Source organism: Poecile atricapillus, chromosome W (assembly GCF_030490865.1).
Source record: "Poecile atricapillus isolate bPoeAtr1 chromosome W, bPoeAtr1.hap1, whole genome shotgun sequence".
NCBI lineage: Eukaryota > Metazoa > Chordata > Aves > Passeriformes > Paridae > Poecile > Poecile atricapillus.
The window spans coordinates 61,810,575-61,829,778 of NC_081288.1; the positions used below are offsets into that span (position 1 = coordinate 61,810,575).

Consider the following 19,204-nt stretch of genomic DNA (forward strand, 5'->3'; position numbering starts at 1 on the left):
CAACCTACAGAGCAGCAAGACAAGTACTTTTCTGTTCTAGATGAGGTAAGATGGAACTTTCCTCAATCAGGAAGGATAAGTGCAAGCATTTCTATAGGAATGCCAAAAAGATGAAATGGACGAAGCTGTGCCCTGACCAAGGGGAGAGCCTGACAGCCCTCTCAGATGCTAGGCCAGTTTCTAACAAACAGCAGAACTGAGGTAAGCAGTCTGGAACTGATTAATCTCAAAAGAGGAAAAATAAGATACAAAGTAGCAGGCAATCTTTAAAGCATATCTATATCAAAATAGTGCAAACTATTGCACACAATATGAAGTGTGTTGTGTTATGTTTTTTGTTAATGCTTGTCTACCAAAGACTTTTTTCTCATCTGTCAGATAAGTGGTGAACTTTGGAAATAAACACATCGAAAAAGAGCATCATGAACTTGATAACAGCAAGTCCAACAGACAGATCCAGCGTGCCAGGGAGCAGATATCTGTGCAGCATGACATGAACTGATGGCAGAGTATCAAAGGAACAAGTCAATATGGTGATGCACTATCAGCAAAATGCTGAAGGGCAATGAGAATCGCTGGTGCAGTATTGGCGTGTGCAGAGTACAGCTTAACTCCACCTGACTCAACTGAAAAGATCATAGTTAAAGACAGAGCAGGATTAGCTGACAACAAACTAGGATGTGCAAAATACAACACAGGACAGAGACATCTGAGCCAATCTAATAGAGATGAGGCAACAGAACTCGTATAGGCATATTTGCACAGAACTTCATTCAGGCTACTTCTCCAGCAGACCACACATTAACAAGAAAGTAGTCTGATACAGAAGGACAATATAGATACATACTCCATTTGCACAAACTTCCATATGTCATATAGGGTATCTGAAAGAGAACCACAGCAATTTTGCAAGATTAAATTGTTTATATACTCAAGAACTGTTTCAGGATGAGAGTGGTCACTACTAACTACTTCATGCTTAAAACAATATTTGAGTTGTACTATAATCTTCAAATTTTCATGTGCTTATAATGTAAAATTTACATTTATTTTATTATTATTTATTATATAATAATAAATTATATATAACAATAAATAATAATAATATTATTTATTATATATTATTATTATTTTTATCACTTAGAACTGAAACATTCTTCCCTCATTCATCCACATGATGAATATCCTTGGACTACCTGAGGCAAAGCACATCAGACATTTGGATTACTCAACAGAGCTAATGAGAGGAAAAATATCTCTGTGGCTGATGTAATTTTGTTTTGTATCCAAGGGTATTTTTAGAATACAGAAGGAAAAATGCCAGACAGGAAAAGACTTTTAAATGAACCCCCAAATAAAATACCAGAAACAGAGCAGATGTATGCAAAACCAAACAGCTTAGGAGGCCCAGATAAATCTTTAAACTGTTCTATTCCATTCTGTCCTAGGATTATTAAGAAGGTACAAAGATATAGGTATATAAATTTTAAATGACAAAGAACAAACAACATTTAATACTAGTTTGTCTTTGGTTGCCTCCCTTTAAGCATTTGATAACCCTGGTGTTAAACAAAATAAATGTTAGAGATCTATTTGAATGAGCAATAGCAAGAGAGAGAGAATACAGAATTGGACCATTGCTGTGACTGCTGAGAAATTGGGTAAGCCTTCTACTAGAATGGCACACAGAATAACAAAGAAACTATGCATGCTACTGGAGAAACACACCTCTCACAAAAATAGACAAATTACAGTAAAAGCAAGCTGGAGAGGAAGAACAGTGACAATGGATGAGGAGAAAGAAGTACACTGCATTTCCCCAGGCTCTATGAGAATCAGTCCTCAAGAAAGACAGAGAAAATGCTGATGGACATTTTGGATATGTGTTGTGCTAGGAAGACTCGAGAGTCATGATCAAAGGTTACAGAACTAACAGAGACTGCATGAGACATTCCTCCATGCAAGTAAGACAACATGACACAGCAGGCAGCAAATGATAAAAAATTTATATTAATAATCCAGTGATAATTAGAGGTTTACTGCAATTTACAGTGCACAGATACTGAGGTATATTCCTGTGCTGTTGTCAAGGTAACCTGCAAGTATGTAGGTGTGTTGGCCTTTATACCAAAGTAAGGAAAAGAGAGCCAATATGAGCAGAATCTTTTTCCTTACAACTGAAAAGGTTGAGACTTTGTTGGAGAGCAAGAAAAGCTGGAGTAAATGCTAGGAGGAATTGCATGCTAGAGCTAATTCCATGAAGATGGAGTCTCTTCCCAAGTAGTCTGGAGGAACGGGCTAATTTCAGAAACTGGGAAAGGTTAACTCCTGAAGTGCTTCAGATACATCTTGTGTCACCCTATACAACTTCCTGAAAGGTGGGCATAGTCAGGTGGAGACTGGTCTCCTTCTCCAGTCAGCAACTGACAGAACAAGAGAACACAGTCTCAAGCTGCGCCAAGGGAAATGTAAGTCAGATATTAGGAAAAAGTTTTTTATGGGAAGAATGATAAAGTACTGGAATGGTCTGCCCAGGGAGATGGTGGAGTCACCATCCCTGGATGTGTTTAAAATAGGACAGGATGTGGCACTCAGTGCCATGGTTTAGTTGAGGTGTTATGGCATGAGTTGGACTCAATGATCTTAAAGGTCTTTTCCAACCTAGTGATTCCATGCATGTGATTCTGTGTGTGGTATATCTTCAGCATCAGTACTCATGTTACCCACAACATACTTTTGTTAATTATTTATTATTTAAAATGATGCTTCTTGATTCTGATTTGAACTGTGATTCCTTACCAACTAGAGTTGCACAAGTGTTTGTTTTTTCATTCATGCTACATTCTTGGCCAGTTGATTCAAAGAAGAATGCAAAGAGGTGGTTAACACAAACAAATTTTACTTTGCAAAAGAGGGACAGAGAGGAGTAGAAGAAGAGGTAAGAACATACTCTGCCAGTTATTGAGTCTTCAGTGAGATCTGACAACTTGTTGAGGTGTGACCAGTTCCTAGCACCGAAAAAACAAGCTGCTTCAGGCACCAAATGATGCTGGACTGCTTAAAGGCTCTTCATGCCTCTGTCTCTTTTGCCTGCCCCCTCTTCTGCCCATTCCCCACTCGGACAGGCCTGTCAGGGACAGTGGCAGAGCCTCTGAAATTCCTGGGCTTTTCTCACCCTGTTCCCAAAAGGACAGTTTGTCACATCAGCATCCACCAGAACTGTGACTGATTATAGATAAATTCTGCAAGGCCTGGTCCTATATAAGGGGAAGAAAAAAGCCCTCACAATGATTCACAGCAAAAGATAAAAAAAAACAGTATAATTATGGTAAGTAATCTAAAACCCCAAAAAGACAGGGATTCTCAAGGCTGTTTTAAAGCCTACAAACCACTAAGTAGTGCTAACTGCAAAATGCCTGCAGTGTGGATGAAATTTGGAGTATACAATGAGCTAATTCATGTTTTAATAAATCATAGTTTTGTATGTAGCTTTTGAATTCGAAAAAGACACATGATTTCCCACACATATCTGGAATACTATGCTGGAATATTAAAAAACAGAAAAGAAAAAATAATCTTTTCAGTGAGCTCCTATTTACTGTGGGGTATTCTGTTACTCAGTAGTCACTGTATTCTCCACCATTCATGCGTACAGACGAGATTTCCCACACTTGGCTCATAATGGGCTGATGCAGAATTAAACTCAGCCACAGGAATGCAGATGCTTCAATGGTAACTGTGTCCACTAATGGAAAGCCATCTGCTATGTCTTAGACCAGAGATGTAATGTATATACATAAACACAGGGACGACAGGGATGTCGTCCTAACCTGCTGCTCCGATGGACATCACCAATTCAAAAGCTTTCTGCTGTAGCACAGTTTCACCTACCCACCAAACAAAACAGTGAGATAGGCTGATGCCAGGTTGATCCTATCATACCATGTCCCAGAGCCTGGCAGTCTGAAACTTTTTCCAGAACATTTTCCAGATTGACAGGAACTATTTTCCCTAAAGTTATGATGAAATACAAAAATGATGAAATGTAGGCAGGGCACTATATTCTTCAGCCTAGAATTCACAGAATTATGCCTAACAAAAACAAACAAACAGAAGGTAATCCTGATAAAGCAGCAATTTGCACAGGGTTAATAATCAAAATGGTTGCACCAGCAAGACCTTACAAAACAAACCTCTTTAATTTGGGGATTTCAGGACAGTTTACAAACCAGTACAAAAATTCTAAATGCATACTGGAGCCAGGGACAGACAAAAACTCCAAGTAAATGTGTGATTTATTTTAGTCCACAAATAAAAGAACTGTTAAAACACTCACAGGTAGATTATAGGCAAAAAAAAGAGAAAAACCTGGACCACATAAGGCAATCCAGAAAAAAGCCCTAAAACTCCAGTAGATCTGTTGCAAATCTTGTCCCAAATGTACAAACTTCAAGGTAAAACTGGATACCCTTCAAGTAATTCATAGTATCTCAGATATTCATCGAAGACTCTGTATGCCCAAAGAACAAATATATTGGGCAAAAAAGCAATTTGAGATCCTTATGGATAGCTGAACAAACTTGTCTTTTATCAACCCCTTCAGCCACATTACCCCAGAAATCCCTACAAGATTCAGTCTCAGTCCCTGTCCAAACACGAGACACTTATGAGTGACAGGCCACATTTCTGAGCGTACAAAATGCACCCTGACACAGCTGAATTGTCCAGCAGAGTAGACTTCAGAATCTTCAGTCAAAGTGTAGCACTTTTGCAGAAGAGCCCTCTCTGTCACTCACTGTTGCCCCATTTACCCAGACACTGCTCTGTCCCTTGGGAAGGGAATGACAGAGCTCACCAAGAGCCACCGAGCTGAGCTAAGGCAGTGTCCCTTGGGTGCTGTAAGGACATCACAGCAGGACCCTTCATGTTGGGGATCCTACTAGGATGGACTGCATATGCCAATCCCTACATGGCTTTGGTCACAGAGGGCTGCAAACATATTGAATGTATCATGACTAAAACTTTTTGAAATGTTTCATAGAAGAGGTTCGCTGGACAAATTATTCCAGCACTGCAAAGTTAGGGGAAGCAGCTAACAAAGAACTACATTTATGGAAATGAAAATCCAAGAGATGTGATGCAATCCTCTCAACCAGTACCTTGGCAAATCCACCTGATGCAAGGCGAGTCTGTTTGCTTTCAGAGAATAAAGGGAACGTAAGTGAAGGGAAAGAGCTGTAAGCAAGCCAGCCACACATGCTGATCTGAACAGGGGCTGGGATCACACAGAGGAAGAAGTGCCTGAAACTCAAGATTTTCTTCAAGAAAAAGATTCAGATTAGCTTTTGTTCTGAGTAAACCAGTTTTAAGAATGTTCTGTACAATGGGTATTCTGAAATAATGTTTTGAAAAACATTTAATAAAGCATTTTGCTCCAAACTCCTGAATAAAAGTCTTGAGTGAATCAGAAAAATGACAATGGCTAGGAATAAATTATACAGATATTTGAAAAAATCATAAAGCAGTGTTCTTTGCTACCTTCACCTGCAGCAAGGAAAATCTACTGATCAGTTCAGTAGATTCCATTCATTTTAATATCTTCTACTTTTTAAACAAGGCTAAAAACTGTGATCATGAATACTTCTTTTGCCCATGGGCAGAAATTAACTACAGGAAGCAAGATTCAGTGTTTGACTTTGCTTTAGCAAAACAACATAGTTAGAGGTCTCTAAGGAGACATTTTAGAACCAATTGCATAACAGTATGTACTGAGAGTCCAACAGCTTGTCAGAGTACAAAGAAAGCACAACAAAGCCAAGCTTCCATTAATGAAATGAGCACGTATTATTAAAAAGGCAATTTGCAGTTACTGTCGGATGGGATTGTGGTCTTGCAGTGTGCAAGTTACGTTTCGGTTACTTTGACACTTAAGAATTAAACCACTCTCCCTTGTTACAATCCTTGGTTTTAAAAGAAATCAGATTTGAGATATACTAGATCTATTTCAAATTTCTTTCAGACTCTAGTCCATTCCCATGATCTCAACTATCCAGGACTTTAGCCATCTGAGGAACACAGGCTCCAACACAAGTGTATGTGAGCCCTTTCCAGTGATTAATGATGTTGCATCACCAGTGAGAAAAGATCTCTTTCCATAAACACTCTTCACACACCTAAGGTTGTGTTTACCATCTATTAACTTGGATGTACACATCACAGATTAGAAATGTGAGAAGAAGGACCAAAATTCATGTAACCAGATAAGAGGCATCACCTTCAGCAAGACACATACCTTTGTGGTATATAAAACATGTGTTGTGGAGGGGGCTTGTAGAGAACTCCTTCATACACAGGCCACAGACCACTTAAAATTCTGAAGAGTGAACTCTTTCCACAGCCATTGGGTCCAGTGATTAAAAGATTCATCCCCTCCTCAACCTGCAAAGGGGATGAACATTCAAAGATGTTACTACACAGTGCATGTGGCACAAGAGAGTCTAAGACCCCTAAAAGGGGTTACATAAACATTTATATAAAATTATCAACCAATTTCATTGATTAGCTGCATGTATTCATGCAGCTATTCTGGAAACAGTGGAATTAGATAAAATATGTAGGCTGAGATCATGAAAATATTTTTATTATATCTGAGTATCTCTATAAACGAATGTTTACAGTAATATACAATAGTAGTATTTATAGTAATGTATTATTATATACATGTAATGTAATATGTAATACTATTCTATTACAGTGTAAATACATCACAGTCAGAATCAACTGGTCTAACGCAGATTAGGCTCAAAGTGTTTTAAGCAATATTGTGCCTATCTGTGATATTAACTGCAGATATGGAAGGTCAATCGTGTGACTTGGAAAATTTATTTCACATTGCCATTTCCCACTTAATTACCTATGTTAACTTGGCTGTGATGCCAAGGATTTTTTTTACTCACTTGACTGTTACCCTGTGGATATATGAGTGTATATTTATGCATAATCACAATGCCATTATCTATGTTTTAGAGAAATATACTGACTTCTGGATTTTCTTCATTTGTGTCTCTTGAGACAAATGAATAAATAGAAATATCTGCTTGATCATGAGGTTGTAATTTTACAGTTCTGAAATTCCTACACTGAAGATGTTGCAAGTTTTGCCATAGCTAGGACCCTTTCTTCCTAGTTCCTAATTCAAAGGAAAAGGAACATCCTGCTTTATCTAAATTAAAAGATCTTCTGTTAAATTTATTTCTGATAACTTCAACTCTTTTTAAAAAAGAACAACATCTGCACTGGAACATCAGATCAGGATACATATGGGAATAATTCAGTAAAGGTCACTCATTAAAATTGTGAGCAAGTACCAAGAGGTGTCTGGAACAGGTTTTTAAAAACAATACAAGTTTCTACTGAATAAATCTCCCCAGCTGGACTTGTGAACTATGCTGTCAGCCATTTGTCAGCACTGCTCTTCATGAAGTGTTCAAGAAAACTCTGTGAGTGATCAAGAAAAACTATGGTTTTGATTTTTTCACTGTTGCTGTGGCCTCAGACTTTTAAAGGAGCCTTTGTGAGTAAAGCATCCCAATCTGATTGAAATCTACTAAAGATGGATGCATACTCTCATACACACCTTTGAAAACCTTAGGTCAGTTTTTTACCAGGCAACAGCAACAGAAATCCTCCCTTTTCTTTCTCTGAGCAGGACAAACTACATATGTCTGCCTCTACTGAGCTACTATGCCTACCTTTCTGGACTTCCCCTTTTATCCATATGCTCCTCCAAGTACTTAACATAAGGTATATGAATTCTGTGCTGTTTATGTTAATGTGATGGCAACAATCAGAAGATTCTTGCATATCATCTTACTTTGAAGTTTAGTCTGGAAACCACCACATCGCCATTCGGAGTAATTATAGGAACATTTTCACAAATAATTCCTTGATCAACATCAATTACTTTCCCTGGAAAGAAAAAAAAAACCCAAAAATTAGAGTTTGTGAAACCCTCCATTAAGCAATCACTTGTGACAGCCTCTGTGCTACAACTGAGTATATTTTCACGTAAGGACTGGTGTTTGAAACAGCTCTTTTATGTGCTCCAGGTTCCCCTAGTGGAAAATCTGGATAATAAATCTTAGCTAGTGCAAGACACTGTCAACAGTAGCCAAGAATGCGCAATGAAACCTAAATTTGATCCTAAACACAATGCGCAGTATGCATCATAAATGTGACGCACTATAAAGATGTGTTCATTCAAATTCTACTTGTATTTTCAGCATTCTGTTTTAAATAGCTGTTTAATACCAAACAGTAAAAAAGTTCAAGGACAGCCTTAGCCACAGAGAAACCAGTAAACCTTCTTTTGAGGATTTAATTAGGAGTCACTACCAGCTCTGAAAGTCAGAGCACCTTTCAGTCTCCTCCAGTAATGAGACCAAAGGAGAAAACATTCAGTGGCTTGCTTCCATCTCTTTTTGGTGCCACAGACACTGTAAATGTGTCTTGTAAGTATTTGCAGAGACTTACATAACATTTCAGTCAGGTAGATACACCTGGGATTTGGATTTCTGGAAAATTAAATATACAGTCTCTGTTGGACATCTGGATACTCTGTAATACAAGGACTTTGATATTAACTGTCCTGGAAACAGTAGAAGAATGAAACTAACTTCTCGGTCACCTGTTAATGGTCCTGTCTAAGAGAAACCAACAGCTGGATTCCTAGAAAAATATTAGAAATTAACTTTATAAACAAGATGCAAAGGAAAGATATTTCTCTTTGTATTAGAAAGCTGTTTACTTATAATTTAAACTAATCTATAAATAAAGAAAAATGTAACAAAGACCAAGTTAGTTAGTTAGTTAATTATAAAAGGCTCTGGTAGCATTTCCTTCACTTAAATTTAGTGTCACATTTTTCATTTAGAGGCTTTTTGTTCAGTTGCTTTCAACTTTGCCAAACTATAACAACCTAGGTAGAAATTTTTATACCATGTATCAGTCCAAGAGCTCTCTTTTCATAAAATAAGTTTTACTTAAAACAGCATGAGATTATGAGGAAAAAAGTATTTTTCTGTTAAAAAGAAATTACTCTGATAGAGTGGGGACATTGTAGTTAAAATAAATCAATGATAAAATACAGTCAACTAGTACAAACTAAGTAAACTTAATTCTCATTTACTTATCATAACTTCATAGCATTTGATTGCAACTTTAGCACGCTTTTAAAGTATATTTGTATAATCAGAAATGCAATTTGACAGTATTTGTACGACATACAAAATTCTATCTGATTTTTTAAATAATGAATTATTAAATATGCTACAAGGCAATGTTATTATCTGTAAAATATTATTAACATTTTCACATTTTCACACTCTTACAACAGTAAATGCAAAGCACAAAATAGACATTGCTTAGTTACAAAGACTTATACTGCATGATTCAAAAGGAAATAAGTATTATGTGTTCAAAGAGCCATTGGGGAAGCTGAATGTTGTGATTTTTCTCCTCTAGCAATGCAGACACATATGAGTATGCGACCACGTGTACTTTTATCCACATGCAATAGACTCTTCAGGGATTTCTAAAGTATTGCGACCGAAAGAAGGGAGGAAAACCAGTATTACAATAGCACTTGTCATAAAAAGTGTGGAGCCTGTGGCCTAGATTCATCTGGCCTAAATTCTTCTTAAATCCTTGTGCACAATGCTTGGTCTTGGCTAGCTGCCTCTGAGAGCTACAACTACACAACAGCAAATGCTAGTCACCATGGCTTTAGGAGGAATTCAGACTGGATGAAAAGTGACTATAAGGGAAGGAAAACTTGGGAAAATGTTGCAGAGAAAAGAGGAGTAGGGTTTAGATATACTAGACCTAAAGGGAACATGAAGAGCACACTCGCATATCTGAACTGTATTTGGTTTTGGTTTAAAACAATTATCTAAAAAGAGCCCCCAAATTACTTGGTTGCTCCAGGAACTACAAACTTTTTCTCATGTACACGACAAAATGCAACAGTTATAAAATGCTATTTCTTTTAACATCAGCCAAGTATTACCAAGATCTACAAGACTACATCAGCTATTTCCATACCTATCCACCACACTGTATCACACTTTGTTATGATGAACCTTGTCAGAGGACTTTTGAGAAATACGAGCTGAAGGGCAGCACTGTTGAAATCACTGCAAGAAGTTATTTCACAAAGAACCCTTTGGGGCCTATAACTCTACTGAGCCTTAACTTTTCAAAAGCTAAAGGAAAAGAATGAGGCTTTTCAACACCACAGAGGGCAGCAGCAGAAATGGTATGTTGGGAAAATGAGGAAAAACCCATTGCAAAAACCTGCCTTTGAGTACCTCAGAGAGAAGCTGGATGCAAGACGCAGAGAGAGGTGGCACACAATGGAGCACAGTAAGAAATGGATGTACACAGAAAATGTTCAGGGAGGGTAGAGACAGAAAGACAGTGGCACCATAAAGACACAGGATGGGGTCAGGAGGGAAAAAGTATATATTGATCAGATCATTTGGGAGGTGAAAAGAAGGCTAAAGTTGTCATTTTCAGTTGAAGATTCCCATTAAATTATCAAAAAATGAGCGCAGGCTAATCCTTAATTGTGGAAAACATAGCTTTTTTGAGAAAAAATACTGAACTAATCTGTCTTTTTTCCTCCTACCTCAAACAAAATAATGTGATGGTTGAAGATGAAAATGTTACAGTCTCAGCTTTCCAAAAAAAATGAACAGTCTGAGGAAAACAGCACTGTCAGTGTAAGAATGCTAACATCACCATCACATATAATAGTATAGTTGAAATGACTTTTCACAGAAAGTTTTTACAAAAAACATTTGAGCCATTTTGTGTATTAGAAAAGCACACCATAAGGACAGAGTTATAAGGTAGCAGGGGGTTAAAATGAAAGGCAACATGGTCTCTGGGGCATTAAGGCTGAGAGGCTGATTAGTTACAGGAAAAAAAACCCTCTGTTCACCTCTTGTCCCACTGCACCATGCCTCCCCCACTGCCCCTGGGAAATTCATACAAATATAAATTAATTACCTTTGATTTCTAAAGGCCCATCAATGTGTAACTCTGATTTATCTTCACTCCTGCTGTTGTTTAAAGATGCTTGAATAACAGCAGTTCTTTTGTAGATGCCTCTCTTCACCTCGTCAAAGACTGAAAACATGTTGTAGACACGGGCAGTGTAGCCTGCTAGCTCAGTGACCTGAGAAACAACAAACACTTCATTTCAGTTATACTTCACAAATTCTACAAACTAAATGTTTGGCCAAAGATCAACATGAGCAACAATGTAGGTCAACAACCATTCATTTTCATTCCTTGAAATTCTGTGCTAACCCATATGCCACCTGTAGCCTCTACCAATCAGCAGAAAGGACAGTTTGAGTTAAGCCCATGTAAACTATGATAACCCCAATAAATGAAGAGGCTGTAGAGACTGCTCATTTCTGTAGTCTTCAATGAACAGAGAGCAGCTACTAACATATCTGAAAACAAAGAGACTGGTACACAAAGAAAAAAAAAAATCTTTGCATTTTCCAGCAAAAATAAAGTCCACAGAAGTGAGAAAAAAATGGCATCTATAATTACTTATGTTTACTTGTTTTATTCCAGAAACCTCATGTGGGAGAAGTGTGCTTTTCTGTGTAAAAGAGGCAGCACCCAGGCATCCTAACCTAAAATACAGTACAAACCAGAAGTGAGTCTTCTATCAACTCCATGCTAAATCTGACACCTTAGAACAGAACTGGGTAGTTTTAAGATGCTGAAGTCTCTTAAAAGGCTTTCTCCATTTTTTTGTTTTGGTCCATTTGTCACATTTTTCACCTGGTGAAGACAAACAACAGATCTCTGACCTTGTAACTTCATATTCTTGGGCTATTTAAGAACTCCCAAAGAACTGCCTTCATCTAATGGTAGAAAAGAATTAAGCCAAGGCCTTTTATTTTAAATGTATTATTAGATGGTTTTAAAAGGATACATCTTTATACAAAATGCAGAGAGGACAAGAATAGCAACAAAATTAGATCAAGATTATAAAATCCATGGTTTGCTGTGGTTAAATACGTACACCCATGACTGAGTTCATCCATTATGGTGTACACAATTCCAAGATTATTTGAAATAACTGGAAATAAATCCATAATTTTTTTGTAAATTTCCTTATTTGTGCCAGTCTCTGAAGTGAGTGCTAGTTCTGGCCACATGGCTATCATTTCACTGGAGGATGATGGAGAGAATCCTGCATGTGATAAATGAAACTGTGCCAGCTGCACCCCAGGAGAACCACTGTGTGGTAAGCTTCTATACCATGACTGTAGAAAATAGTATGTTCAAACACTAAATGCTACCACCTAAACTATTGACTGCAAAAGAAAGTTGAGCCCACCTCATCTGCACAGTGAATTACACTGACTTGAAGGAGGCTGCCTTGGTGGAGAAGGTGGGCAAGAACTGGAACTGCACTACCACTTGATGTGGGTTGAAGTACACTATCCTTTGGAAACTGCCTGAATCATAAAATGGGAATGACAATGTGGTTGAAGTACTGCAGTGTCTCTTGAAGAGAAGTGTAACTGTAAAATTAAGATGGAAATTCACAGAACTGCTCTTTGGTCTCATGTTGTCCAGATTAATATCTCACCATGTTGTAGACAAAGTGAGTTAGTTCAGTTCTTCCTGTACTGTTTTGTGGGTACTTTTTTTGCCAAAAAATAAAACCACTATTTTTTTAATTCCTCATGTACATTATGTAAATTACTTAAATGCTGAAAAGAAAATAGATTATTACATCAGTGTATATCAGGTTATCTGGCAGTATCTTGGAGCAGAGATCAAGCAGGGGAACAGCTAAAAGAGTGTAGGTCAAAAATTATAGCCCATTAGAAGGACTTCTGAAAACAGCACAGACTCTGGTTTTGTCAAAGTCTGTGTCTGAAGGTGCCAAACTACCCCTCCTCTGACAATTTAAAAAGCTGTAGCTTTTATGGCTGGATTTCAAATAACAGAATCCATAGTCTTTTATTATCTGCCTAGCTAATGCATCCCTCCTCATGCTGCACTGGGAAAAAGGGTTCCCACCAAAGGGATGAGCAAACACCAATAAAAATATGAAGAACAAACATTCAGAAGGAAATGTTGAGATTAACAGCACTGCCTCACATTTCTTTGGCTTAACAGCTGCCGTTTAAAGAAATCCACAAGAGAGACAACAGATCAAAGCCAAGCTCTACTGGAATTTGGGTATGGACCTGAAACTACATCTCTGATCTTCTAGATGAACATTCTGTACTTCTAGACTACTTGTACTCCCAAGGTGAACTTTTTCCTGCTAAAATTTCTCTATTTTGAAAAATTATTTACAATTTAACAGGTTGACAAGATACTGCAAACAGCCTTACAGTTTATGTAACCCAGAAATAAGTATTCAATTCTCCTTGTTCTCCATATAGAAACAGGTTGCCTAATGAGATGGAGATACCCCATCTCTGGAAACATTCAAGGTCAGGTTGGACGGGACTCTGAGCAAACCAATAGTAGTTGAAGATGTTCCTGCTCATGATGGGGTTGGACTAAAAGACCTTTAAAGACTCTTACAGTTGAACTATTATATGCTTTCATGACACTTCCAACAGAAGAGTCCCAGTATACTCAAGGCAGACAGCCCAAATTCAGGTCTGTGCTTCAAACAGAAGAGGAATTTGAACCTTTATCACTGACATTCCAGGAACTTGTATCACCCTCTGATGACACCTGAACACAAGTATTAAAAATGACATCTACACTTTGCACCATACAGGCAACTATGCACTTCAGACTCTTTGTCAACTTAGCCCTAAAGATCAAACTACCAGTTCAAAGATCTCCATGGATTTAGTTGCGATAGAATTTGCCTTTAAAAACTGCACTATTTTTTTAATATTTTATATTAAACATAAATAGTTTTTATTTTTTTTCCTCTTCTGTTTCATGCATGCAGGATGTACAGTACCTCTTTGTATGAAGACATAATTCTTTCAATAGCATCTGCTCCAGAAATCAGCAAGTTGCGTGATGTAGTAAAAGCTTCTGTTCTTTCACTAACCATTGCCTGTTTCTGGCCATCTTCCAACTCTGAATGTAAAAAAAAAAAATATTTTGTTAAAATATTCTGCAGAAAATTATCTCTACAAACTAAATTATTATTGCAATGTGAGCTATTATAGAGCAGGTTTTTGGTTTTTTTTTAAGAAGAAGTTAACTCTATGAAGACAACCTTTCAGAAAGAACTGGTGAATATAACTACCATAGCTTGGTCAAAAAGAATAAGTGGGAGCATATGGAATTCACCTTGCTAGGCAAAACATCATATTATTTTACCTGTTTATCTACATGGATCATTTTCTTTTTAATATATCATCACAAACCATAAATTTTTCAAAGTATGAAAAAAGTGAAACCCAAGAAATTATATGAAACAGATTTTTAACATAATTTTTAACATTTTTGCGATTATTAATTTTCAGCCTTATTTACTGACTTCATGTAGAAGGAACCATTCACATTTGTGTAAATCTGGCAGCATGATTATATTTCTGTAAGAAAGCAATAAACTCTTTGGTATCAAAGGCATGGTTTCAGTAGGATAACTCTTCCCTCACAATTAAGTTTCTTTCTTCGTCTGACCTCAGAACAAAGTTGTGAGGCTTTATTTATGACACTGGATCCTGTTAACAAGAATACTCTTGCTCCAAAGAAAGGACTTGTCTCATAAGAATGTCAGCAGCATTAGGCAAGGAGAAAACAGCAGCACAATTTATAGAAGATACATGAGAAGCAAGTATATTTTACATATCTACCTTTACCACCTTGCTACCATGGGTCCCATAGATTGAACTTACAAGGTTTGTTTCCTGAAAGAAACAAGATTTAAAAAGAGTGGCTGACTATTTTAAGGCTAAATGTTGTTTCAGTGTTTATAATTGCAACTACAAATCACTGGTGTAGTAAACCAGTGGTGCAGTAAACCACTCTTAGAGATTTTCCACACAAAAGATTTACAATGAAAGATCTAAAGGGTCTTCTGCATCACATAACTTTATATGTATCTCCATATATTGCTTAAATCTTCTGCAGAATGGGATCTGAATATTACTTTTTTCCCTAAAGTTTGTAAAGTTTTTTCTAAGTTTCTTTTTTAAACTAAGCTGATGCTAGGAATCACGCTAGGCAGGGTAATAGGTGGGTCCACTGTGGCAACTCCTGTACTAGCAATTGCTGCTAATATCCGTATTTTCACAGTGCTCATGATCAAGAAAATCTAGGAGGAATTACTTGCAGGTGTAATGCGACCATGAATTTCATGGGCTAAGTCAAGCAATGCAAGAGTAGAGCAAATAGCATTTTCTTACTCTCACTTCCCCGACAGATCATATTCTAGAAATCTGGTGTCTGAAAATCTACAGGCAGTACCAAAGCCAGATATATCTTTCTATGTTTATTAGTTAAACCTAAATGCTATTTTGTTTTCATTCACACATCCATAAAGGTATTGCTGCGTAACTAGATCAATGAAAAACACTGAAATACACTGTATTACAGTGAAATATACTGGAATAATTATCTAATTATATATGTATTAATAAATAAATATTAATTGTTTTATTATTATTTATTATTACAGAGAAATAAACTGCAATAGTTATTAAAATAATTATTACACTGAATTATTTCACTGAAATACAGTGAAATAATTAATGAAAAACTTTTAAAAATTGCTACATCATATGTGTGTATATATACATACACACAGAACACCTACGTTATTTTTCCTGGATTAAATTATGATGTTTTTTCACTTCAGTTCTACATCAACACACTGTCAACCAGTTGTATGCAATCTTGCTGAGACATAACAAGAGACATGCTTTTAAAAAAACATACAGGACAGCTCTTACAAAAAGCTCTTGCAAAGGAAAGAATACAAAATTCTAACTGATGTGGCTCTCACTTTTTAAAGTTATTTCCACTCCAAGAAGAATGCATTTAGTGAACAGGGAGAATTCAGCTAATTCATTAGTAAAAGGGGAATTGAAATTTGTTTATTTCTGAAACAAGCAATTTTTGCTGATCTTGTTGGGCTTATAGGACATGCAGCCTATGCTATGTAGAACTACCACAATTAAATCATGTAGGAGTCAGGTATGGCTTAACTACATTGATGCAGCATTCCTCCTTAATGTAAATGCAGTATTTACTGATGGCTGCTTCCAGCACCCAGGCCAGCTCATCTAGCAGGAGTTTAAGGATCCCCTACAAGCCACTGCATCAGTCAATTTAGGGGTATTTTAAAAATAGAAATTATATAGAATTTATGAGCATTTCACAGCCCAAAAACACAAGCTCTTCTATTATATAACCCACCAATATAATTTTTCTTGAACTTTTTGTCCAAAACATTGTTCATAAGGCTGGTCTCTTGTGTTTAAAAGTATTGCATTTTGACACTGTCTCTGTTTCATACAGAAACTAACATTTCCAATTTCCTCTTCATCCATTTAATTGATAGTCACACTTATTTTATAAACAAAAATAAATTTTCACTGTGTCTAGAGAAAGCAAAATCTTGCTTCAAAAAATAGTTACTCTCCATAAATTGAGACATAACATTTGGAATGTAAATGGTTTAATACAAAAAGAATGAGAAATCAAACAGGAATTATCAAATTATCAAACAGGAATCTTGTCTTTGCCACCTAAATTCTTCATTGAAATATATAACAACATTTTAAAATTTCAGTCAGAAATATCACTGTCAAAGGAGTTTTTTTTTTCTCATTAATGAAGAATTATTGTTTTTCTTTCTCCTCCCTGAAGAAGTGTACAAAATCTATGGCTTTACACCTGTAGTGTCAAGTCTGGCCACGGTACCAGCTCTGTACATACCCCTGACTCTTTTGATTCATCCTAAAGCTATAAATTGACTACCTCTTCCTCCAGATGTAAACAAACTTGTGTCTGATCCACTGAGGCAAAAAGCACTGTTTTCCCAAGCAGGTCACTGGTAATTTCAGGTGTGCTTGATTCTTTGAATACCTGTAATACCTCAAACCGGTCTTGACAGTGCTGCTAGTATTATGTTTATGAACTACCATTATGGTAAGTCCCAGGACTCAATAATAAACCCCATGTTTTAACAGTTTAGGTTGCTAGTAACAAATATGATTCTGTTTTACAACGTGAGCCACTTGCTGCATTTTTGTTTTCTCCCACATTTGAAATGTATTTAACAAAAGAACAAACATGAGTAACAGGAATGTTATTTAGTTTAGCATGAATATGAGTCCTATTTTATTCATGCTCTAATACCAAGGAGATATTTACAACATGTGGTTAAATGCTCCTTTTCTTGATTGCACCCATTCCCATCTTAGCAGAAAGACTCTTATCACTTTCTCTGTTGTGCTGATAACCTTCACCGTGAGGTGAAATGCCTTCATACAGCCTCTTCAGTTTGGAAAAAGACATCCTGATATTTTTGAAGCTGTTCCCAGGATGCCAGCCACGTAGTGCTCTCCTAAGCCACGTGATGGGCAGCAGCTCAGAGAGCTGAGCACCCAGCCATGCTCCAGCAAAACTTTTTAGTGAGGCAGCTAAACCTTGTGCCAACCAAATGTGGGCACTGCATGAAGCCATCCTACAGCTGACACCAAGCTTGTCCACTTGGACAGTCTTGATTTGGAACATCCAAGAAAGAAACAGAACTACTGCACAAAAAAGAATTCACTCATTCCTAATTCAAAGTACACAATTTAGAACATCATGATCCTTCTGAAGACTTTGTAGGATTCATGTTATAGGATTTTTTTTATATTTTTAATAGCACCTGCACTAACACCACTATTTGAGTTTCATTTCACTTCCAGGAAAGTTGTGATAGGATGTCAAAAATTATTCCACCCTAGCCTGGAATCTGAATTTTATCTTCTCCCAGGAAGTCAGGGAAAATCAGCGGTTTCCAACAGGTCAACAGTAAGAGAAAAATTATCTATAATTACCTGTAATTACAGTATGGTTTATGGAAGAAGAAGATAAGCACTCTAGGAAAGTTCATAGTATCATTTTGCAAAAGTAGATACTGTAAAAATCAGCCTGCCATTCCAACAGGGACTAGTGAAAAAGGAGACTGCAATAACAATCTCATGTGATACAAGAATCCTCAGAGTCCTGACTTCATACTATGTATCACACTCCAAGTTGGATCATTTAATTAGCTGACTTGCTATGCTTGCAAGTTACACATAAGACACAGATGTTGTAAGAAAGTCTGTGAAAAACAAACCAATGTGAACAGCACTCAAGGGAACTACAGTCTTTTGAGGACATAACTTTAAAGAAACATTTAGAAATTAGATAAAAGATAGTATTACCGCCATCTGCAAATCCCGTTGCAGTGATGATGGGCACAGCAACCATGATCATACCACAGCTACTCCAGACATACTTCATCAGGAACTGCTCTATCATGATGTACCATAAACGTTTGGACAAAATGAGATTCATTTGATCTGTCAAATCCTTGTAGCTTTTTTGCAGTTGTTTCAATTCTACCTAGGGTTAAAATAATAAAATAATTTATACAATTAAACAAAGATGCACATGTAGTACAAGGTATGTTCACATGTGTACATTAAATAATCAGGAAGCTAGAGCTGTCACTTCTGAATCCCATGGTACTTTATGCTCACTGTGCTGCAGTCTCACAGCAAAAGTGCACAACTTTATGGAAGTCAGTGGATCTGGATCTTATTTACACCATTGTCCCTCGACAGAATACTGGCAGGTTTTCAACCCTTTTAAGATTTCTAATGCATACAAGAACAACATAGCAGTCACAACAGTTGATTCTAACAATCAAAATAAGATTGATTTCACCTTTTAATAAAGCTGCAGCTGTATAGTTTCACAGCAACTGAAAAATATATTGGAAAGCATTTGGGGGTCAATTATCTTTAATGACTTAAAGTTGCAGAGTTGATTCTTGAAATGCTGCTTGTTTTTGCAAGCAGCCTGGGGAAAAAGAGAATTATCCAGTAGTTTTACAAAGTCAAAGACAGTTGCAAGTCAATACAGTATGTATTCAGTTCAAGCCCATATATGTGGGAATTGAGAAAATGCTTAATTTAGCTGC

The 19,204-nt window shown here is 36.8% G+C and overlaps 1 protein-coding gene across 1 annotated transcript in view; it reads right to left on the bottom strand.

Moving 5' to 3' along the window:
- Window positions 1–19,204, bottom strand: part of LOC131591525 (ATP-binding cassette sub-family D member 2-like) — a 42,170-nt gene that overhangs the window by 20,978 nt on the left and 1,988 nt on the right. Inside the window, exons 2-6 of the mRNA XM_058862329.1 lie at window positions 18,444–18,624; window positions 14,027–14,148; window positions 11,071–11,239; window positions 7,874–7,968; window positions 6,293–6,438 (exon numbers count right to left, since the gene is read on the bottom strand). Of these exons, the coding sequence (XP_058718312.1) occupies window positions 6,293–6,438; window positions 7,874–7,968; window positions 11,071–11,239; window positions 14,027–14,148; window positions 18,444–18,624 (713 nt within the window). The remainder of the gene's footprint in view (window positions 1–6,292; window positions 6,439–7,873; window positions 7,969–11,070; window positions 11,240–14,026; window positions 14,149–18,443; window positions 18,625–19,204) is intronic.